Source organism: Cetorhinus maximus, chromosome 25 (assembly GCF_964194155.1).
Source record: "Cetorhinus maximus chromosome 25, sCetMax3.hap1.1, whole genome shotgun sequence".
Classification (NCBI taxonomy): Eukaryota; Metazoa; Chordata; class Chondrichthyes; order Lamniformes; family Cetorhinidae; genus Cetorhinus; species Cetorhinus maximus.
In genome coordinates this window covers 12,132,166-12,157,126 of record NC_135903.1, presented here as the reverse complement: position 1 = coordinate 12,157,126, position 24,961 = coordinate 12,132,166, and the positions used below count along the sequence as shown (strand labels likewise).

Below are 24,961 nucleotides of genomic sequence, written 5' to 3'. Positions count from 1 at the left end.
TAATATCGTCAAAAAACTCGGCAACAAGTTTGTCAGACGTGATTTCCCTTTCATTAATCCATGTTGACTCTGCCCACTTTTCCAAATGTCCAGTTATCACATTGTTTATAATAAATTTAATATTTTCCCTACTACTGTCCCTACTAGTCAAACTAAATGGTGTGTGTTTGCAGGTTAATCAATCATCACAACTAAGTCTTACCGTGCCTCATCTGACGTTCCTCACAGACACAAGCTTTCTGTCAGAGTCGTTGGATGGTTTAATCCTGGCTGATTTTGCCTCTTCTTAGCCTAAGGTGCTGAGGCTAATTATTGCACCTTGTCTAGCAACCAGAGATCAGCTAATAGATCACAGACCTGAGATTTTCTAGTCAATATGTTTAAGTACTGCATAAAACCTTACACTACCACTATGGCACAATGGGTTAATCAATTTAACTACACAAACACAATACAAATAGTCGTTTGGTAGTGCAGAACTTGAGTATTGCTGAAAAAAGACACGTCAAAGTTTTTCATCTTGCACTCATCAGGTCAATTTGCAAGAATACCAAATGTAAAGGAAACAATAATTTATACTGCATGAGAAGAGAGTACTGATTGGTTGGCAAGTGGACTATGATTGGTAGAGGCATTGCCATGGAGAATGCAATTGATTACTGACAGTTAACTGCCAAGATGTTTCAATTCAAGCAAGGCAGGTTGACACTGCTTGGTCAAGGTATTTCCTTGGGGAATGAAGCAGAGAATGGCTGTGCAGCTAAGTTCCATGGTATCTGCCTGGTTACCACAGCAGAGTCAGTGCCATGCTGGTTAGTGTCTGTATGACTCTATGACATACCAGGAGGCACTATTGCCAACTGAGCCATGCTCTTGCTCATTTTATCAAGTTTTAATTTTCTTATTGTTGCTTTTAAGAATTCCTGCTTTTGGGAAACTCCATCTTTTTTTTGGATTTTGACAGTTGGTCAGAGAAGGAACCTTTAACTAAATCCCACCTCGAGCGTACTTGGCTCTTCCACGAAATTGGGCGCTGTCACCTGGAGCTCGGCAACAATGTAGAGGCTCGGGATTATGGTTTAAAAGCCTTGGCATCGGCACAAAAGACAGGAGATGAAGAGTGGAAAATGAATGCCAATGTCCTTGTGGCACAAGCTGAACGTAAGAGGGAATATTCTGCGGTCTTTCCCAAGATCAAACTCCTTCCAAATCCTCCCAAATTCATCTCGTTGGACCAATTTCAGCTACCAATTTCATTTATCGCCATTTTCCAAAGATTCGAAAAAAACTGAGCCACACCATTGCAATAATTTCATCTCCAAACAAATTTGGAGTGCTGAATTCACAAATCCCAAATTTAGAAGCTGATACTGAGCAGTATACTCAGCGAGAGCTTGGTCCTAGATTTCTGGTTTGAATACCCTGCTAACCGGAACCATCTAAGTTCACACATGAAGAATGAACATGTATGTGAGGCAGTCACTACCTGTGGTACCCTATAATGATCTGGCAGAGCTTTATTTATCTGTTAGAGGAACAAATAGTGTATGATGAAGTCCACAGTGATTCTGGTGTGAAATTTAACATTAAAGAGTTAATTGTTCACATTCAGATCAAAGATTAACTTGTACATTTGGTCGCATTTTGGCTCACTGTTTAGATTTGTGTTGAGTATAATAAAAACTACTTGGAATGACTGAATGTGATGGCTGGTTGGAGTCAGTGTCCCTTTGAACAGCCTCCCTTATAACCCACTCAAATCCCACACATAGAATTAATATCAGGCCCTGGTAGGTTCCTGCTTTCGGCTGTGCAATACCGGGAGAGCTGAAACCAGGAGCTTTCATACAGGGAAAAGGGAATAATGGAGGAAAATGGCTTGCAAGATGTCGAGGAGCTTAGCTGCAGTGTTGCACTGGGTGATGTAGCTCTGACTCACAGTGAAACAGGGAGGACACGAGCTTCATCCCAGGACCACAACGTGGGAAAAAGAAAATAATAAAAAGAAAACTCACATCATCTTTTGCAACCTTTAACCTTCACTTTTTTATTCCTCCAGTTAAGCAAAACAAACTTCAGACTGCAGTTACATTCTTTGAACAGGCATTGAGCAAAGCCAGAATGTTGAATGATGAGCCAGCACAGGAGGCAATCTCAAATGTGAGTAATCTTGCTTTATTGTTGTGGTATTGTATTGTTGCAACTTTCCTGCGGTTCCAACAATAAGAAAGCTGATGGGTCCCTGATGATTTAGCGCTAACAGGAAGGACCCAGGGTCTCTTCCTGTATAAAGTGGCAGACACCAGATAATCCTGGGTAGGATTCATCATCCTTCATGTTTCATAGAAACTTTTTAAGTGTTGCTAGCTTTAAACTACATCACAGTTCCATTCCGCCTCCATGTTCCCAGACATGATCCAGGCATGGTAATGCACTGACTTAATCTCTCCCCCTTCGTATCCACTGTACACCCCACTGGACTAAACTAGTATACATCCCCTTAAAGAATAAAAATCCTATGAGAAAAGTGGTCCAAATGTGGCTAAAAAGAGAAGTTTAAAATAGTGTAAGATTAAAGGAAAAACCATATAATCTTGCCAAAAAGAGTAGTAAGCCTGAGGATTGGGAGTATTTTAGAATTCAACTAAAGATGACCAAGAAATTGATAGAGATAAAGAATATGAGAGTATATTAGGAAGAGATATAAAAAAGATTTTACAAGTTTCTTTGGGTATGTAAAAAAGGGATTAGCAAAATTAAATGATGGTCCCTTACAGGCAAAGGGAGACTGGAGAAATTATAATGGGAAATAAAGTAATGGCAGAAATTAAACAAATATGGGGATAGTGCAGAAAGGTGGATTTGGGATATAAGATCAGCCATGACCTTGAGGGGCCGCATGGTCCACTTCTACTTCTATTTCTTATGTTCTTATCCTGTTCACTATCTTTCTCTCTAGCCCTGCAAATCTTTTCTCAGAGCTTATCCAATTCCCTTTTGAAGCCACTACTGAATCTGCCAATACTTATACTCTCAGGCAGTGCATTCCAGACCCTAACCACTCGCTGCATAAAAAAAGTTTTCCCTCATGTCATTGTTGCCTCCTTTGCCATTCACTTTATATCAGTGTCCTTTGGTTCTTGACCCTTCTGCCGTGGAAACAGTAGCTCTCTATCTACTCTCTCTAGATCCCTCAGGACTTTGAAAGCCTTTATCAAATCTCCTCTCAACCTTCTCTTCTCTAAGGAGAACAGACCAGCTTTTCCAATCTATCCAAGTAACTTATATGTTAATCATTCCTATAGCTATTTTCATAAATCTTTCTGCATTCTCTCTAATGCCTTCACATCTTGTCTGAAGTGCAGTGACCAAAACTGGACACACAATTCCATTGTGGCTAAACCAGTATTTTGTAAAAGTTCATCCATAACTTCTTTATTTTTGTAATCTATGCTTTTACTTATAAATCTCAGGATTCCAAATTCCTTTTTAATCACTTTCTCAAACTACCCTGCCAACGATTTGTGCACATATACCTCCAGCTCTCTCCGTTCCTGCACCCCCTTTAGATTTGTATCCTTATTTTATATTGACTTTCTTCATTCTTCCTACCAAAATCTACCACCTCACACTTCTCTGCGTTAAATCTCATCAACCATGTTTGTCCATTCCACCAACCTGCCTAGTTCCGCTTGACGTCTATAACTATCCTCCTCACAGATCACAATGTATCCAAGTTTTGTATTATCTGAGAATTTTAGAATTTATGCCCTGTACATCCGAGTCCAGATCATTAATATAGATCAGGAAAAGCAGTGGTCCCAGCACTGGCTCCTGAGGAACCCCATTGTGTACTTTCCTACAGACCAAAAAACAACTGTTCACCACTACTCATCCAACTTCATATTCATGCTGTCACTGTCCCTTTTAATACATGAGCTCTAACTTTGCTGACAAGCTTATTTTGTGGCACTTAATCAAACACTTTTTGGAAGTCCATGTACACCACATCAATTGCATTATCCTCATCAACCCTTTATCAAAAAACACAATCAAGTTAGTTAAACACAATTTGTCTTTGACTTTCCTTAATTAATCCACATTTGCCCAAGTGACAGTTAATTTTGTCCCAGGTTACCTTTTCTAAAAAGCTTTCCCACCTCCAATGTTAAACTGACTGGCCTGTAGTTGCTGGGTTTATCATTACACCTTTTTTTGAACAAGGTGTAACATTTACCATTCTCCTGTCCTCTGGCACCACCCCCTATCTAAGGAGGATGGGAAGATTATGGCCAGTGCCTCCCCAGTTTCCTCCCTCAGTTCCTTCAGTATCCGTGGGTACATCTTGTCTGGTCCAAATTTAAGTATAGCCAGCCTTTCTAATACCTCCATTTTAATCCATTTTTAGCCCATCCAGAGTCTCAACTGCCTCTTCTTTCACTATGACTTGGGCAGTATCTTTTTCCTTGGTAAAGACAGATGTAAAGTACTTATTCAGTACCTCAGCCATGCACTCTGCTTCCATGAAAAGATTCCCTTTTTGGTTATTAATCGGCCCATCTCTCCTTTTGTTACCCTATTACTATTTATATGCCTATAGTAGACTTTTGGATTAGCTTTTATATCAGTTGCCAGTCCCTTCTTATACTCTCTCTTTGCCTCAGCCATCTGGCACTCTGGCCAGTTGTACCACTGAAAAAACTTCCCTGCTTGTGGTCAACCAACTAGAACAAAACTAGAGATAGAACCTGGGACTTGCTCCTGCATCTCTAGCCAGTGTCCTCTAATGTAACTATACGAGGAGCTGTGGCACATTTTTATTTGTATACTAGAAGTCTTATTAACACTGCATTGATTTACTGCAGGCTCTGAAAGACAGCAAAACTCAGATAGAACTGGCTGAGAAGGCGAAACAAGAGGAGATTAAGGAGCTGCAAGAGAAACAGAAAGCTCACAGGCTGAAACGTAAGACACCAGGCTCAGCCTGGTCGCGCACACTGGAAAACACACACCACACATCTTATGGAGCTTCATTTAGCATGCAGTACCTGTCACCACTGAGAGGAGGCAGTTATACCAAGTCTGTTCTCTTTCTCATTTTGTCCTCTGTTTTGAGATAGCAATTGAAATTGTTTATTACCATAGTTGCATGCCATGTAACAGTAATTGCACTTTGCTAATAGTAATTGTAGAGAAGCAATTTAGGACATTGAAGATAACAAAATTATTATGTTCTTTCAAATTCATTTATTTCTCTTCCATCTCAATTAAATAGTCCCCCACAGGTTTCCACCCCCATTAATTTCATTGGTATTTCCTAAATCCTTGTTTACCTGAGAATTAATTACAGAGATAAAAACACTGATATTTCAGTTAACAGCTCACTAATATTTTACTTCATGAACTTGTATTTTGCGCTCATCAAGCTGAGGAATGAAGAGCAAAATATTTTGCGTGTTTCAACGTCAAGCATTCTATTGGGTTAGATAGAGTAAAGCTACCCCTACACTGTCTCCATCAATGGTGCTTTAATCTGACATCAGAACTGCAGCTCCGCTGTGTGGTATTTTAATGACACATGATGCTTTTATTGACAATTGTGAAGATAATGGTAACAGATGTGTGTTAAAATTGGGTTCTTCTTGGTAGAGAGTAGGTATGATGTAAGACATAATGGAACTAAACCTGTTGATATAACAATTGAGGATTACCAGAGACAGATTCAGATGTCACCAAACTTGGCATTGTATATCTTCAATGATGATCATAGGAGTTTGATATTTTTAATCACTCAGTGTTCCTCATTAACACATCTTCTATTTGTCTTTCATTGCACTAATTTTTGGGCTATTTTTACTGAATCAATGCTGCTAACAGGCATCTTCACCCATTGGAAAATTGAAAATTTGGGTGTGAACTGCTCACAATTTTCGGATTATTCTGGATCGTGGCCTAAATTTCAGCTCTATGGTCTTGGTGGATGAGGGAGCAAAGGGAGAAATGACTCATTACAGACCAGGTTTGATCAGCTGGACATCAAGTGACCTTACCCGATTATTACGGGTCTCTCCATCATCTACTCAAGGTTTCCCCAGAGTGATGCGGGCGAGGTCAAACCATCACACCTTCTGTTTTACCACATTGTGCAACAACTCTCCATCGAGACCCTACAGCCCATGTGGTTTACGTGACTTTCTAATGCAATTCACCTCTGCTCCTTTTCCTTTAAAATACATTCCGACCACAGAGCTACCTCCTGAAAATTGTAACTGCAAACAGCGCACATCCACTCTTTGCGCACCCAAGAACCTGAATGTTGATTAAGGGCCTGGAATTTAATAAGAACAAGGAATTTGCGGTCGCAGTTCAGGCAGGATCAAATTCTAGGATTTGCAGACACCAGTGTCGTAAACAAAAAGAAGATTCAGGTTTTTATTTCAATGTCCTTCCTCAGAACCTTGCTTTTTAATAATGAGGCTGAATACATGAAATAAAAATTGCACAATTAACAAGGCCACAAAAAATGCAAACAAGGTGCTGGGGTTCATTTCTAGAGGAACAGAGTTGAAAAGCAAAGAAGATAAAAGCAAAATGCTGCAGATGCTGGAAATCTGAAATAAAAACAGAAAATGCTGTAAAAACTCAGCAGGCTTGGCAGCATCTGGGGGGAGAGAAACTCTGTTTCTCTCTCCCCAGATGCTGCCAGATCTGCTGAGTTTTTCCAGTATTTTTTGTTTTTATATATGAAAGGCAGAGAAGTTATGTTAAACTTACATAGAACCTTGTTTCGTCAACACTAACTGTGCACAGTTCTTGCCTCCATATTACAGAAATCAGCCTCAGGATAAGGAGACAGAGATGAGGAAAGGTTTCTCTCCTCAGAGGCTTGTGAATTTTCAGAATTGTCGGCTGCAGGGAGCTGTGGCTGCTCAGTTGTTAAGTATATTCAAAACTGAAATCAATGGATTTTGGATGGATTTTTAGACTCTTAGGGAATCAAGGAACATGGGGATAGTGTGGGAAAGTGGAGTTGAAGTCAAAGATCAGCAATGATCTTACTAAATATTGGAATAGGCCCAAGGGACCATGTGACCTACTCTTGCTCCTGTTTCTTATTTTCTAATTTAAAGGATATAGAGGCACTGGAGAAGATGCGAAAACAATGTCAAAGGATAATACTAGACTGAGAAGTTATAACTTTCAGGAAGGCAGAACAGGCTGGAGCTCCTTTTCCTAGGAAGGGGAAGGCTGAGGGGTAACCTAATAGAGGTCTTTAAAATTATGAAGGGGTTTAATAGGGCGGATCCTGGGAGAGACCAAAACTAGATCCATAAATGTTAGATAGTAAATCCAATAACAACTTCAGGGGAAACATCTTTTACAATTATACACATGGTATGTGGACATTGCTGGCCAGGCTAGCATTTATTTCCCATCACTAATTGTCTTTGAGAAGATGGTGGTAAGTGGCCTTCTTGAACCACTGCAGTCCATGTGTGTAGGTACTCCCACCGTGCTGTTAGGAAGGGAGTTTCAGGATTTTGACACAGCGACAGTGAAGGTGCAAAGTAGTTCCAATGCAGGATGGCGAATGACATGGAGAGAAGCTTGCAGTTTGTGGTGTTCCTATGCGACTGCTGCACTTGTTTTTCTAGGTGGTAGAGGTTGTGGGTTTGGAAAGAGCCTTGGTGAGTTGCTGCAGTGCATCTTGTAGATGGTACACACTGTAGCCACTGTGCGCTGGTGGTGGAATAAATGTTTAAGGTGGTGGATGGGATGCTGCTTTGTCTTGGATGGTTTTGAGTTTCTTCAGTGTTGTTAGAGCTGCACTCATCAGGCAAGTGGAGAGCATTCCTGACCTGTGCCTTGTAGATATACTTTTTGTCCAGTGAGCAGTGAGAAGGTGAAACTTGCTACCAGGTGAAGTGATTGAGATGGATGCTTTTAAAGGGAATTTGGATGAGTAGATGGGGGGGAAAGGTATAGAAGGAAATGCTGATAGGGTGCGATGAAGTAGAGCAGGGCTGGTGTGGAGCATAAACACAGGCACAGACCAGTTGGACTGAACGGCTTGTTTCTGTGCTGTAAATTCTACATTAAGTTTCAGTAAGGATTGATTAGCATTTTTTTAACCTCTCAATTTTACCACTGTAGTTGGCCCGATGGTTGTTGGCCACGTCAAGACTGAGAAACAGAAACGTACCGGTAGGTTCCTAGTATAGCTAGCTTGTGTACTGTTAGCAACAAATGCCCGGTCACATCCACATCTGCTCATTTACATCTCTGCCCTGAGTTCTAATGGACTTTCTGCTGAAGCGTGGTTCACATGGGCTGTTGTTATTCCATTACCTCATCCAGTGGAACCATTACACACACATCAGCCTTAAAAGTGATTGTTGATGGAAGTGCCTCTCAGTGCGGAATATCAGCCTAATGCTGTCATCGCCCAATGTACAGCTAGGTACACTTCACTGGATAGTGAGCAGGAGGAGAAACTCTGGTGAGTTTATCCCTCCTATGTCCAAAGTTACTAAAAACAATTGTGAGATCCCATCGCCAGCCTAGCTGAGATCCATCAGCTCAGCACAGAATAGGCATAAACCCAGCAACATCCTGGTCTGATTGGTTCAACGACCTATCGGACCAAGTCCCTGAGCTGTGGTGGGAGCCTTTCACCGCACTGTAATAGAGCCTGTATGGCTTAACAGACAGATGGTGAAGATGACAGAATAACCTGATCCAGTCAGGATTGTTGGGGTGAAGGGAATGCAGCGGTCAGGTGAAGTGGCGATTGGGAAAGTGGTTAATGTGGAGTTAGGAATAGAGCTTTTGCTTTTTCCTGGCTCCATATTCAGTTCAGTTACTTTTATTGTTGCGCCAGATCTCTCGATCTGGTTTCCCAGGCTGCAGCCTGCAATAATGCTGGCTGCTCTCAGGGCAAAGGAATCCTGAAGGGAATGAAGTATAACTTGCACGAATGAATGGAATTTCTGTAACCTGCTATCTTCCTACTGCAGCTTTCATGCCTGAGGATATTCCTTCTCAGAAACCTGAAGATATCAGTGAATCCACCCTCCGTTCTAAGGGTAGGTAGCCAGGACATTGATCAGTCCCTGTCCAGCAGAACATTGTGCAGCCCCCTCCAGCCAGGACATTGTGCAGCCCCCTCCAGCCAGGACATTGTGCAGCCCCCTCCAGCCAGGACATTGTGCAGCCCCCTCCAGCCAGGACATTGTGCAGCCCCCTCCAGCCAGGACATTGTGCAGCCCCCTCCAGCCAGGACATTGTGAAGCCCCCTCCAGCCAGGACATTGTGCAGCCCACTCTGCCTGTAGTTAAACTGTGTCATGTCCTCATCAGTTGCTTCTAATTTGTTTAATTTCCCTCTCCTCCCTTCCCTGTAATTTACACCATTGCATCCCAAAACCTTGATTTCCGCTATTCAGGAACAGCTGCAGGGAACCAATGCCGAATCCTTTGTTGATTCTGTAGTTTCCCCTTTTACGTTTCATTCTGTGTCACAATGTCTAATATTGGCTCAACTAACTTTAAATTAATGGCTCGGCAAAAGTAGAAATGGATACATGGTACCATGAGGAACTCTGGGAGTTTGGGGTTTGTTTATGTAGCTGTAGTTGGAGGCATTGGTAAAAGGTAGGAGTTGTTACATAGAGTGGAGGTGTTTGGATATAAACTAACCAGACTAAACTAAACTACTTCAGGAAGTATATTTTTCAAAAAGTTCTTTGACAACTATGTTCAAGCATGGTTGATAAGTTTAAATGAAATGAGACTCACTACATACTGCAGCCAGATCAATTTATCCTGCTTCTTTACTCCTGTCTCACTCCTTCTCCCTGCCCTTTGGCTCCCCAAAGCCAATGTTGGCACTCCTCTAATATCTTGGTCAACTTGGCCTGTTGAGCTACAGGACAGCATCCCACCCACTCCTACTCACTCTCTCAATTGTTATTCACACAAGTAACCTTTACCTTTCCAGCTTGGGGGCTGTCATGGTTTTTCAGTCAGATTATGACCTGCCTGGCTATTTTTTCTACTGTAGCAATCCCAACGTTACACTGTCCAGTGGCCATGTTTTAATACATTGGTTGACTTGGTGCTTCAGCTTCCTATCTGTCTACACTGGGTTGAACCAGGCCAGGAGCTGTTCAAGAGCCAACAAAGTAAGTGGAATGGCCACACTCTATCTGCACTCATAGACTGACTGGGGGTGGGGGGGAGTGGGGTGAAATCTCACAAGTGTAGAATAGGCCAGGATGGGAAAGGCAATGCAGTGCAGTGTAAAACAGACTGTCAATTCATGTAACTGCTGAAGACAATTTCACCCCCACCCCCCCACCCCCTCCCACTGCAAACCCCCGGTACTCCTGATTAAAGCACAAGTAATGAGCCAGCCCTGCACAGAATCCAATCAATAGATTAGAAAGTACCAGCATCTCAAGCAAAAGCATTATTCAGAATGTTGCATCTAAGTAGAGCCACTGACTAATTTAGAATTTTCATAAACTATTGAGCTAAAGCTCACATGACTGAACAGAATTATTTAACCTATTGTTTTCCTGCACTAGACTCCGAACAGGTTGGTGAGGCATTAGAGGCAGAGGAATCCTGCTCCGAGGGTAGGTTCTCGTGTAGCCAGCACTGCGCCCTGTCATCACCACACCATGGTGCAGTTATACTGAATCACAGAATCATCTGCTCTTTCTAAGTTCTGATTTGAAATCCCAATTCCTCAGTAGAGGATTCTCCATGGGTTTCCACATCTATTATTTACCCATTAAAACACAAACCCTCAATAGTTTTCTACAAAATATCTGAAAGGATATAAAAATAGATTCTTTATTGGAATTCTGATTGTGTTCATCAAGGTTAGGGATGTCATTGGGGAATGGCAGACTTTCCATCACATGTTCAACACTTCCAGGACAGGTATAACACGGGGTTAGATACAGAGTAAAGCTCCTTCTACTCTGTCCCCATCAAACACGCCCAGGGCAGGTACAGCACGGGGTTAGATACAGAGTAAAGCTCCCTCTACACTGTCCCTATCAAACACTCCCAGGACAGGTACAGCACGGGGTTAGATACAGAGTAAAGCTCCCCCCACACTGTCCGCATCAAACACTCCCAGGGCAGGTACAGCATTGGGTTAGATACAGAGTAAAGGTCCCTCTACACTGTCCCCATCAAACACTTCCAGGACAGGTACAGCACGGGGTTAGATACAGAGTAAATCTCCCTCTACACTGTCCCTATTAAACACTCCCAGGACAGGTACAACACGGGGTTAGATACAGGGTAAATCTCCTTCTACACTGTCCCCATTAAACACTCCCAGGGCAGGTACAGCATGGGGTTAGATACAGAGTAAATCTCCCTCTACACTGTCCCCATCAAATACTCCCAGGAAAGTTTCAGCAAAGGAATAGATACAGAGTAAAGCTCCCTCTACACTGTCCTTTTAAAAATACCCAGTGGTGCTCCAAGACAGATATTGTCCTTGGGCGCACAGCTGATGAATAACAGACTTTCATTGGTCTGGGCTGGAATTATATCCAGCTTCTATAAGTGGAAGCCAATAGTTAACCCATTTCCCCTGAAGTCCCATCTTGCTACACTGTGTTGTAACTGGGGCAACATGTTTTAGCTGGCAGTTGTAGCAGAATTGTTGATGGAGCAGAATAACTCAGTATTCTTGGTGGAGGGAAAGAATCCTTTGTATTAGGAATATTAAATGAAATGGTAGCAGCTGGTATAAGGGAGGAGTATATACACGTATTCCCTTCACAATCAAATACTCTAGTAACCCTTAACAACCAAACATAGTTTCCACCACTATATTGGGTAAGGTTTTGGGTTTTGTTCTGTTTTGGTACCAACATTGCAAAAGGTCTTTCTCCACTTCTCCCTAACTCTGAGTGTCCCAGTCCCACAATGGGAAGACCAGTGGAAAACCTGCTGTGCTTTGGCCACCAGGTAATTGGCTATAGTCCATGAAGGACCATGGGCATTTCTCTCTCCATTAAAGAGGGACAATGGTTATATAGCTTGAGTCTCCACAACAGGGACCAGTAGATAACCTGCTGTGCACTGACAACCAAGACATCTTCATACCAATTGGGGGAACATTTGGATTGCATGGGCAATAAACACTGTCCTTGACAGCGACACCCATATCCCGTGAAAGAATAAAAATAATGTCCCACCCTCTGCAAACAGGCACCTGGGCTCACTGGGCACCCAATTGTTCAGCAGTTTATCAGGGTGGGTATTAAATCTGTGCCCAAGGGTTAATTAATAGCTGCATTGCTGGTTCATGTCACATGGTAAACGAGATGGCTCCATTCAATCTGCACTCAGGACTTGGTTAAGGTATAGGCACTCGGTGTAAGTGAGGTTTGAGCCAGTTTTGCCCACATTCCCATCATGGATATCAGCTTTAGAATGTTATTCATGTTTAGTTACCCAGAATCTTCAGCTCTCAGTGCAACATTTTTAGAATAAATTGATCCCCGGAGTTCTCCTCCAGGATCAGTTCTGAGAAGCTGGAAGAGTTTTGCAGCCCCCCCTTGGTACAGCATTCAGTGGGCAAGTTTCCCTAAAATGTGCCCAGGGTGTAATATTCAGAATCCCCAAAGTGCCCACCCAGACACACATTGATGTAGTGGTGCAGTTGGGCTGCTGGTAGATTGAACTCCCTTGTATTTCCCTTCCCCCACAACATGCCCACCACATTAAGGGAACCCCCACGCAGAGTGGAATATGCTTTGGCCAACCCAGCCCCACTTATAGCTTTGCTTCAATCAGAACTTCATAGCATCCTTTATGAGGTTATTTAGAGATTGGTAAACAGATGGAATGTAGTTAACACAATTAACTAGTTGTTTGTGTAATCTCTTATTTTGAAACAACAGATTACAGCTCGTCAGATTCTGTCTGTGGGCTCTATTCGTCTGAAAGTGGTCCCATTTCTGATTTGTCTCCGCGGGGTAGGTTCTCTAGTTGGCGTAGCGTGTGTATTCACTGCCGGATCACAGTTATACCAGGTTCTCTAGTTGGCGCAGTGTGTTTATTCACCGCTGGATCGCAGTTATACCACGTTCTCTAGTTGGCGCAGTGTGTGTATTCACCGCTGGATCGCAGTTATATCAGGTTCTCTAGTTGGCGCAGTGTGTGTATTCACCGCTGGATCGCAGTTATACCAGGTTCTCTAGTTGGCGCAGTGTGTGTATTCACCGCTGGATCGCAGTTATACCAGGTTCTCTAGTTGGCGCAGTGTGTGTATTCACCGCTGGATCGCAGTTATATCAGGTTCTCTAGTTGGCGCAGTGTGTGTATTCACCGCTGGATCGCAGTTATATCAGGTTCTCTAGTTGGCGCAGTGTGTGTATTCACCGCTGGATCGCAGTTATACCAGGTTCTCTAGTTGGCGCAGTGTGTGTATTCACTGTCGGATCATAGTTATACTGGGACACACCCTCATCTGCTCTTCTTGATTTTGTCTGTTCCTGAGTTCTGATGTAATGAGATGTCGTCAGCCCTGGCCACACATTCCCAGAGGAATGATCAAAGGTCCTCAAACTACCTCGCCAGACAGTCTTTAATCCTCGTCACCAATACCTTTTCATTGAAAAATGAAAAAGATGCTCAAGAACAATTTTTAAAAATGCCCTCTCTGTGACCTTTCTCCTGGATTGCTCACAGCAGTGTCCAGAAGATTAATGATTAACATCTAGAGATTTTACCTGGCAGTCCCTAATTTCACAAAGGGCAGTTGTTGGGCTGGTGGAGTGAGAGAAAGGAATCATGCTGCTGGTTACTCTAAAGTGAGCTGTAGCTCAACAGACACACAGATGCACCTGGATATCAGGTGAATGGGGCATCAGATGAAGAAGTCACATTTTCCATAACTGATTCTCACAGGTGAATTATTGCCCCATGAGTGAAGCGCTGGCAGGTTGGCACCGTTAAATTATACAGCTCGCTCCTTGCCATCCTTTTCATTTAATTACCCTCTTGTATTACAGACTGCTCTTTCTGCTGTCTGAAAAATATTGACATAAAAAGGGTGCATTGTGTTCACCCTCCAGGTTTGCCTGTTGCAATCTGTGCATATCAACTATTCTGCATTATTACAGAGCAACATGTCTTTAAGGGTGGTGCCAACTGATGGGCACAGACATGGGGAAAGCAGGAGAACTCTTTCTTGGCAGATTAATACAATGGAGCTGAGTGTGTGATACAGTGAGGAAGGAACTGTATGTGGGGTTACAAAAAGAAGGATCTGTAATTTTATCAAGGGAGGGTGCTTGCATGCATATATACTGAGGGAGAATCTGTGCAAGTGAGTATATCAAGGGAGGATCTGTTTGCTTCCTCTTCATTCAATAATCGGGGGAATGTATTTCCAAAAATAGAATGCTGCATATGTGGAAAATGTGTGATACAAGAAATTGCTGGTAAACACTCAGTGGATCAGACAGTGTCTGTGAACAGAGGATGGTAGAGTTACCATCACAGATGGAAGGAACATCAACCAGAAATGTTGATCCCTCCTTTCTGTCTCCACAAACTTGACTTTCTATACAATCCACCTATGGCACCAATACCTTCTCCACCATCAAAATGCCAACTGACATTTACTGTCTGCACCCACATGTGAAGGAGCCAGGGCGGATTGCGGGAAGGTAGCTTGGAAGCCTACCTGAGCAAGAGTAAGGTTCCTTAGGTGAAGGAGTGAAAAACTTAGAAAAAAAGATCAAGTATAGCTGTTATAGTTGAATAGATTTTCTGTGACCTGCTGTATTTATGCAATAGAATCCCAGATATCTCCTGATCAAAAAGTTCCTCGATCGTCCAGGGCACTTCGTCCATATGGAAAGAGAATTGAGCAGGGTAGGTCCAGAGGATTACCAATGTGAACTGACTGCCAGAACACAATGATGACATTAGATTCGCATCTGCTGTTTCTCATTTTGTTTTCTATCCAAGTTGCTGTCGATGAAATAATCTTCCTGTTTTTCCTTGTTATCAAACTCATCCACAAGTTTTCATTGTGTGACAGGAGAGCCATGTTTGCATTAGCAGTGCCTACATTTCAAAAGTGCTGGAATTGTTTCTGAGATGTGATGAGCTGATGTTTAAATGCCAGTCTTCTTTGTGCTACTTCAGAGAATGATAACTCAATGCCAGGTGACTGAGGGAGTGAAGCACATTGGGTTCTTGCTCCTTGGAGAATTGGGCAGGAAGCCTAGAAGCTGGCAAGATGCCCGAGATACCAAGAGTGCCCCAATTATAGCAAAGGGTGCAAAAGGGCTTGGGGTCAGGATGCAGAGTGCATGCTGGGCTCAATAGCCCCTGAGTTGTGTCTCAATGAGGCATCTGCCTTAGACTATGGGTGAAATGCCTGAGCAGGTGCTGCAACTGCTCAGCACGCTTTGTCAATGGGCAATTAATGTCGACTTAAGGACTTCATTCCACTGCTGCTGGTACTCAACCAGTGGCAATTGGAGCAGTTGCCACATGGGAAGCTTGAACAGCAAACTCAAGGGGGTGACCCTCATTCACAGGCACTCAGTGGCTGATCAAGGGACACGGAAGGAAACGGGAGGGCCTGTTGAGAGCCACTCCCCTGCCCTTTCCTCCGACCGCCCCTTCCCCCCTTTCCTTGACTCCCCCATCCTGCCCTTGCCTGTGGCCTGGGTCCCTTGCTGATGCTGGGCCACTGGTGGGTGCATTGCCCGCAGCTACCACTGCTCGCCAGCCGCTCTCGGGGACAGGATTCCCAGGGAAGGCCTGCTGCTGGTCGCTTAAGTGCCTGACTGGCCCCTTAATACAGCAGGTCTTCCCTGAAGGAGGGAACGTGGGTCTGTCACTGGCTCTGCAGCTGGCAGGCAAGATCCCCATTACCTGGATTAAATTCCACCCACAGCTGAGGTACTGTGTTCAGTTTTGGGCAGCAAGGATATACTGACCATGGTGCAGGTCTAATGCTGATTCACCAAAATGACATCAGGCTTTAGAGTCTAAATTCTGAGGAAAGCTTGCATAAACCTGGCTTGTATTCCCATGAGTTTAGAAGATGGATCTGTTTAAAGTGTTAAATGAATTCAATAGTGAAATACATTCTAACTATCCAACAGGAACAATGTATTTGCCATGTGTGGCAGTAAGGGTGAAGGTTGAAGGGGGGATAACCAGAAGGTGCTCTTGAACTGTACCTCAAAGAGGAAGCGAGAAAGTTAGCAGAAAGATTTAAATATAGCTCAAATTGTTGAATAGGTTTTGTGTAACCTGCTGTATTTATACAATAGGCTCCCAAGAGCCTACTGATCAAGAAGTTTCTCAGCCATTTGGTGCTAAACTTCGAGATGGAGAAGGGGCTGAGCAGGGTAGGTTTAGATTACAGCCAGCATAGAATCATAGAAACTTACAAAACAAAATGCCATTCAGCCCATCGTGTCAGTGCCAGCCAACAGGTAGCCATCCTATTTTCCAGCTGTAGGTTTGTAGCCTTGTAGGTTACGGCACTGAAAATGCATTTCCAAGTGCTTTCTAAATGTGATTAGGGTTTCTGTCTCTACCTCCCTTTCAGACAGTGAGTTCTAGATTCTCACCACCCTCTGGGTGAAAACTACAATGAACTTGTAATGGGTGTTGAAACACAATTACTATGTGAGATTCCTGTCTGCTCTTAGTCATTTTGTTTTCTGTCCATGTGTGGTTTTGTAATGTGCTTCCTGGTGTTTCGGGTCCTTGAGTCATTTACGAGTTTTCATTCCTTCTTATTCACTCATTGTTAGAAATTTAGGCAGGGAGCCATGAGGTCTGTACTGCACCTCAGGCACCAAGAGTGTCCCAAATAGGGAAATGGGTACAAAAGGGAATGAGGCTCAGGACATGAAGAGTGTGCTGGGTTCATTAGCTCCTGACACAAAAGCAAAATACCGTGAATGCTGAAAAGCCAAATTAAAAACAGAAAATGCTGAAAAGACTCAGCAGGTCGGACAGCATCTATGAAGAGGGAAGCAGAGCTGACATTTCAGATCAATGACCTTTCATCAGGACTGAAAACATTGGTAATACGCTTTAAGCAAGTGAAAGGAAGAGGGTAGAAAAAAGAGCAAAAGGAAAAGTCTATGGTACAGCTGAATACAGGAGAGTTTAAATGACACCAGCAAATCCTTTGTCATTAAAGTAAACATAGGGGAGCAACATGACAATAGTGATCACAATGTGATAAGATAAAGAAAATTATTGAGAGGGACATACATAAGATAAGGACTAAAGTAATAGATTGGAAAAAAGCTAATAATGAGAGGATGAGGATGGAAGTAAGGAAAATAAACTGGGAAAAGTAATAACAAAGGGATAAAACAGCAGTGAAATATTTTAAAAAGTAATTAAGAGTATTCAGGGGGAATATATTCTGCCATGGATAAGAACAAACTAGACAATAATGAGACATCATGGATGGATAAAGAAATAAGAGTAAACTTGAAAATAAAGAAAGAGGTATACATTAAATACATGGACAATAAAGGAGAGGATGACTAAAGGGAATTCAAAGAGATTCGGAAAGATGTCAAAAAATAATTAGGAAGCCAAAAAGGAATTATGGAATGAAATTATTAAAGAACATAAAAAGAAATTATAAAGTATTCCGTATACACATAAATAATAAAATAACATTGAGATAGGGATAGGGCCAATTAAGGACACAAGATAAACAAGATAATGACACTGAAATGGCAGGAATATTGAATAATATACATGATATTAGAAGAAAGATTCAAAGAATATCAAAACATTTAAGATAGAGAGGAAGGAGAAAATTTATAAATTAGAGACAGATAGAGGATAAAATAATTTAGACTTAGCAATCGAAAGTTTACCAAAATTTGAAGATGACACCAAATTGTGGAATACTGTAACAAAACACTAGGTGATATTAACAAATTTGCAGAATATTTGTATAAATGCCAAATGAATTTGAATATAACTAAGTGTGAGATGGTACATTTTGATAGGATGAATAATGTAGCTAACTATTCCTCGGAAACTAAAACTAAATAGGGAAGAGAGTTAAAGGGATCTAGGAGGACAGATTCATAAAAGATAAAAACATTGCAGGTTAAAAAGGCCTAACAAGTGGAAACAAAACACTAGTGTTAATTTCTAATAGAATAAAATGTAAAGAAGATGTTTCCACTTGTGAGGGAGTCATGATTTGATAGTGGTTAATAAATCCAATGAGGCATTCAGGAGAAATTTCTTAGGGTAGATAGGGAGAAACTATTATTTCTGCTGGTAGGAGAGTCGAGGACTAGGGGGCATAGCCTAAAAATTAGTGCCCGACCTTTCAGGAGTGAAATTTGGAAACACTTCTACAACAACGGTGGTAAATGTTTGGAATTCTCTTGTGCAAATGACAATCGACGCCAGATTAATTGTTAATTTTAAAATAGACTATGCCCCCCTAGTCCTAGACTCTCCTATAAGCAGAAAGTGATAGATTTTGGTAGCCAAAGGTATTGAGAGATATGGGGCAAAGTATGGACTTAGGTTGTAGATCAGCCATGATCTCATTGAATGGTGGAGCAGGCTCAAGGGGCTAAGTAACCTCCTCCTGTTCTTATGTTTTTTACTCAGGGAATGGCGGGAATGGCGGGAATGTGGAAATCGCTACACAAGAGTGGTAGAAATCAATAGTATAGATGAATTTATGCAGACACCAGTATATAACGGAGAAAGGATTAGAAAGATATGTTGATAGGGTGAGGTGAAGTAGAGGGAGAAAAGACTTGTGTGGAACATAGAGCTACCTCCTGAAAACTGTAACTATAAATAGGGCACATCACTTGGGGCTCAAAGACTGGGTGTTGATGAAGGAAGAGAAATTCAGTACACACAAGGGATTTGCAAGCACAGTTCAGGATGTGATTAGAGGATTTGCAGACAGGAGCATTATAAACAATGGGATTGTCAGATTTTCAAAGTCCTCCCTCATAATCCTGATTCTTGATGATAGGGTTGATTAGATGAAGTAAAAGTTGTTTAGATAGAATTTTAAAATCTCTAATTTTAAACCACAATAGGCCCTACAGTGGCTGATGAGGGCAGCAAGCCTGAAAAAACTGAAGATCTTTCTGAAAATGATGGTAGGTTTCTGGTGTAGCCCGCATAGTGTATGGGATATGTATGGAATTAAATCTTTGCCTGCACCTTCTCATTTGCTTTCCAGCCCTTCATCTCCACTTGGATTACTTCCTGAAACCTGGTTGATATGGCTGTGCCTCTTGGTGTCATTTGCAGTCCAGTTATGTGCTATGGGTTCATGGTTTCTATAAACTGGTATGAAACTGGAAATTCCAGGGGCAATTGTCAGACTGAGAGTCTCTGAAGTTGTGGAACATTTACAGGACAGAAACTGATCTCCTGTGGCCCTTCTAGGAATGTGGATTGTCCGGACACCAGCCCAGATTGGGGTGGTCTGGATCTATGCCCAATTTCTGTAAGTGGAAGCTAGTAGCTAAACCACTGCCCGCCTGAAGTCTCACTTTGTTATGTTGTGTTATAACTGCTTTAACTGGCAGCTGTGGCAAAACTGGGATTTTTAAGAGAATTAGTTTGGATGTTTTCAGGGAGGATATTTAAGTGAGAGGGTCCTTTTTTGTGTTAGGAAAATGGAGGGGAATGATAACAGCTGGAATATGGGAGGAGCAAACATCCACACACACACCCAATCTCCAAACAACCCCCATAACAACCAAACATAGATATACAAATATGTTAGGCAAGGTCTCAAAAGGAAGGTTTTAGTTGTTCTATTTTAGAAGCTGAATTCCTTATTACCAAAGGAATACTCACCTTTTTCATGATGAATGATCCTGTCACTCAAGTTTCATGTTGCATGATGACTGTCACTGCTGCATATTGTGCAATGACTGTGCTGCTTTCCATTTTATGTTGTAAACAGGATGATTTCATTTCAACCTGCATTCACAACTCTAGGGCTGGTAAAAGCACAGGCATTCGGTATAAGGTTTGAGCCGACACTGTCCAGGATCCCAGTATATTAGCAAATGCTAGCAACTGAGAATATTAGTTACACACTTAGTTACCTAGAAATTTTAAGGTCTGGCTCTGAAATTCTGATCAATGCCCTGTGCAATCTAGTGAAAATGGGGCAAAGTGTGAGGAGGTCCAAACCCTGTCCCAAACTACAGAGATCAGAGTCTGTGTCAGAAGAGTCCCCACTCACCAGCCACAAAGTCAGAGCATCGTCATGCTGTCCCAATGAAGAGGAGAGTCAGCAAGAGGTGCATTTTAAACCTGAAACATCCAGTGGAGATAGTGCAGCATTTTTATAATTAATTAACCCCCAGTTATCCTCCCCTGATGATCAAGCATCTGGATAGGTTTGGAGCCTCTCCAGGACCACACTGCCACAACAACAGTAATCAGCGAGCGAGTTTCTCTAAAGTTATCCCAGAGTGTATGGTCAATAAACTCGCCCTGCCCCAGCCCCCACCCCACTCTAAATACATCCCATTAACTTAGTGGCAGGCAGGGGATTCAAACCTTCCTTTCCACCCTACCCCTCCCATCAGCTACCATCATCCTTCCCCACCTAGAGTTTCTCCTAAGGGCACCAATGATGCAGAATCTGTGTTGCTAGATCCCATCCCAATCCCATTTACACTGAATCAGAATTTCAGAGCCTGATCGATGATTGTAGATGTATAAAAGGTGGAAAGTAGTTTGTGCAGTTCAGTAGGATGTTGTGTAATTTTCTATTTAGATTCGCAATGCTCAACCTCGACTGATTCTGTGTGTGGGTTTCCAAGTAGCCACGTTTCTGATTCCTCTTTGCGGGGTAAGTGCTCTAGTTGCCATTACGTGCAGCTACCACCGGACCACAGTTAGACCGTATTGAATCCTCATCTGCTCTAATTTTATTCTTTAATTTTCCTTGCTAAGGTTACTTGTGTTCCTGGAGATATCATCAAATGTCCTTCAGCCTCCCCACCAATTAAACAGTCTTTTAACTTTGTCTTCAATAGTGGTTATGGGCAACAGCAACCACTTGTATTTATATAGCACCTTTAACGTGCAAGATGTACCATGGTGCTATGAAGAAGCATTATCAAACAAAATTTGACACACATCCACACAGAGATATTAGACAGGTGACCAAAAGCTTTGCCAAAGACGTAGGTTTTGAAAAGCATCTTAAAGGAGAGAGAGGTAGAAGTTTAGGGAGGGAATTAAGGGGTTTAGGACCCAGAAAGCTGAAGTCACATCAGTAACGGTGGAGCGATAAAAATCGGGGATGTTCAAGAGCCAGAATTGGAGAAGTGCAGCAATCTCAGAGGGTTGGAGCTGGGGGAGATTACAGGGATAGCCATGGAGGGATTTGAAAACAAAGATGAAAATTTCACAATGAATGCACAAGGAATGGGAAACAATGTAGGACAGGGCATGATGGGTGAACAGGACTTGGTGTGAGTTAGGACGTGGGCAGGAGAGTTTAGATGAGCTCACGTTTATGAAGGGTGCAAGGTGGGACAGCCAGCACTGGAAAAGTTGAATCTGGAAGATATAGAGACATGGTTGAGGGTTGCAGCAGCAGATGAGCTAAGGCAAAGGTGGAAACAATTAAATAACACAGTTTTAATAGATTGAGGACTGTTCTCCGGCATGGCTCACAGTCTTGTCCACTTTATTGTAACCTTAAACACCCACTGTCCATCATTAAGAAAGGATCTTGCACCTGATTGCTACACGGCAAGCTGTAGCTGGACACGTGCACACACCTGGATTGCAGGTGAATGCGGTATCAGGTGAAGCACTAACTTTCTCCAATCTGGGTCCTCAGGTTCACGGGTGAAGAATAATACTGATGGCAGCTACAAAGGCAATAAGCTTAAAGGAAAGAGTTTGGTGACGTATTTAGATTAATGAGGGATGCGCTTCAATGAAATAGTTTAATAAAGGGATTGGGTTTTATCTGAGAATTAATTAAAGTTTACAAAATTATGAGTGGCCTGGACAGAGTAGATAGTCAGAAGCTTTTTCCCAGGGTGGAAGAGTCAATTACTAGGGGACATAGATTTAAGGTGAGAGGAGAAAACTATAAAGGAGATGTGCGGGGCAAGTTTTTTTTACACAGAGGGTAGTGAGTGTCTGGAATTTGCTGCCAGAGGAGGTGGTGGAAGCAGGTACGATAGTGGTGTTTAAGAGGCAGCTTGACAAATACATGAATAGGATGGGAATAGAGGGATACGGACCCCGGAAGTGCAAAATGTTTTAGTTGACGGGCAATATGATTAGCGCAGGCTTGGAGGGCCAAAGGGCCTGTTCCTGTGCTGTACTTTTCTTTGTTCTTTAAGATAGTGGAAAAATGCACTTTAATGGATTCAGCGACCCTTTCTCTTCCTTGATGGTTCCTATCTATTTATTCTAAGACTGTAATATGATCTGTATATTGTGATGAAAGGAAAAGCAGAAATTAGTGGAAATGTATTGACATCTGAAACAGAAAAGGCAGGTTAATAGTCAGGTAGGATCTTTCAGGAGAACTCCCACCTAGAACATTAACCTGACTTTTCTCTTCAAACAGTAATCATTTCTCAGTATTTTCTCTCTGGACCTGGAGAGTGGAGTTTCCTCTCTCTTTCCATTCTCTTGTGCCTCACTTTGATGCACACTTTGTTTGACTGGGTCAGATCTTTGCAATTTCAGTGTCTGCTGTATTTTCATTTTAGAAATATGTCTCCAATTTCAGGAAGGAGAGTGAACTAGGCTGAGCAATAGAAAAAGACAACTTGGAGATCGTGGGAGGCTCAAATGAAGATCAGCACACAATGCCACATTATGTACAGTTTTGGTCTCCTTACTTAAGAAAAGTTATACTTGCAATTCAGAAAAGGTTCATTCGACTGATTCATGGGATGAAGGGGTTATCTTATGAGGAAAGGTTGAGCAGGTTGGGCCTGTACCCATAAGAGTTTAGAACAATGAGAGGTGATCTTATAAAATCCTGAGGGGACTTGACAAGATGGATGCTGAGAGGATGTTTCCCTTTGTAGAGGGGAATCTAGAACTAGGGGCACAGTTTAAAAATTAGGGGTCTCCTATTTAAGATTGAGATAAGGAGAATTTTTTTCTCTCTGCGGGTCGATAATCTGCAGAGTTCTCTTCCCCAAAAAGCAGTGGAGGCTGGGTCATTGAATATATTCAAGGCTGAGTTAGATAGATAGGGAGTCAAGGGTAATGGAGGAATGGGCGGGAAAGTGTAGTTGAGGCCACAATCAGATCAGCTATGATCTTATCAAATGGAGGAGCAGGCTCGAGGGCCCAAGTGGCCTACTCCTGCTTCTAATTCTTGTGTTCTTGTGATATTGTTCTGGGTTGCTGGGGAAAATGTTGTCATCCAGCATAGTGTTATTGAAGAGGATACTCTCAAGACAGGGGTGTGTTGTTGATAGTAACCATGGGATCTTGGAGTATGTGGCCAGAAGCGGGTTGATACAAGATCTCCATCTTCTTCAGACTTATTGTCAGGACAAAGTGTTCTGAGTCTAGGGAAAAGCGACCAACAAGCAGCTGAATCCTGTGAAATGTGTGCTGTGAGAGCACGGTCAACCGCAAACAAGAATTCACTCAGTAGCTGTTCACTAACCTTTGTGCAGGTCTTTGCAATTTGAAGAGGTTGTCATCTGTCCTGAATTGAATGTGTATTCCTGTGTCAAGATCTTTGAGTGTATACTGGAGCATGGCCAAGAACTATATGGCAAACAGAGCTGGAACCAATACAAAGTCTTGCTCGGTGCCATTGATGACAGGAAAGGCATCTGATAATGCACCACTTTGCATCATGCTGGCCGTCATGCCATCCTGAAACGAGTGAATGACACTGATCATCTTTTCAGGCAGCTATATTTGTACAGAACCTTCTGCAGACCTCCCCTGTGTCAAAAGCTTTGGTCAGGTCAATAAGCACTGTTGAAGTGATGGGAGAATCCATCATCATCATCATCATCACTAGGGAAAAAATGCCCAGCAAGACCTCATGCTGAACAAGGCATATTGCTCAGTCTTGGCTCCTTCTGAGGTTCTGGTTACAGAAGTTTAATTGCAAAGATCTCTTCCCCAAAGTAGCAGCTGGTACAATCTCGTAATGTCCTGCGAGACACTTGGAGGAGTGATGGGAGGGTATGAGAAGGTGCTCAACACCTTGGACTTGCACCGCAACAAGAGTCAGCCTCCTTCAGGAGAGGAGGTGAGAAAATTAGAACAGATTAAATACAGCAGAACAAATTGTGTGTAACCTGCTGTATTTATCCAGTAGGCCCCCCATTACCTTCCGATCGCTCTATTCCTTACACGCCCAATAATAGTCGTGTGGATGTAAACTGGACTGAACATGGTAGGTTCAGAGTCCAGCCAGCATGTACTGCACTATCCGTCATCACATTCTTCTCTGCATTTTTTTTGTTTTCTCTCCAAGTTCTGGTTTGAAATAGTCTTCCTGTTGTTCCTTGTTATCACACTCATCCACAAGTTTTCATTTCTTATTGACTTTTTGCTGTTTGCAGGATCTTGCTATTCTCAAATCTGAGAGGGGAAAATGTTGCTCAGGGAACAGCAGTAACTGCACTTCAAAAGTAATTCATGTGAAGTGCTGGTGAAATTTCTGAGAGATGTGGCGAGGGACTGTTTACTGGCCAGCAGCGAGATAATGATCAGATAATCTACTTCAGCAATCAGTTCTACAAGCAATTAGGAAGGCAAATGGCAGGTTGGCCTTTATTGCAAGGGGCTTGGAGTACAAGGATAAGGAAGTCTTGCTACAGTTATACAGGGCTCTAGTGAGACCACATCTGGAATACTTTGTGCAGTTTTGGCCTCTATATCTAAGGAAGCATATACTTGCA

The 24,961-nt window shown here is 42.4% G+C and overlaps 1 protein-coding gene across 9 annotated transcripts in view; it reads left to right on the top strand.

Annotated features, from left to right (window-relative positions):
* odad4 (outer dynein arm docking complex subunit 4) overlaps positions 1-24,961 on the top strand; it is a 90,150-nt gene that overhangs the window by 23,481 nt on the left and 41,708 nt on the right. For 4 of the 9 annotated variants that reach the window (XM_078529483.1, XM_078529480.1, XM_078529481.1 and 1 more), the window contains exons 9-18: positions 965-1,161; positions 2,060-2,160; positions 4,866-4,965; positions 8,155-8,205; positions 9,018-9,086; positions 10,589-10,639; positions 12,935-13,009; positions 14,838-14,915; positions 19,118-19,180; positions 20,824-20,898. In XM_078529483.1, coding sequence (XP_078385609.1) covers positions 965-1,161; positions 2,060-2,160; positions 4,866-4,965; positions 8,155-8,205; positions 9,018-9,086; positions 10,589-10,639; positions 12,935-13,009; positions 14,838-14,915; positions 19,118-19,180; positions 20,824-20,898 — 860 coding nt within the window. The remainder of the gene's footprint in view (positions 1-964; positions 1,162-2,059; positions 2,161-4,865; positions 4,966-8,154; positions 8,206-9,017; positions 9,087-10,588; positions 10,640-12,934; positions 13,010-14,837; positions 14,916-19,117; positions 19,181-20,823; positions 20,899-24,961) is intronic. The other 5 variants (XM_078529482.1, XM_078529484.1, XM_078529487.1 and 2 more) reach the window with 5 other exon arrangements.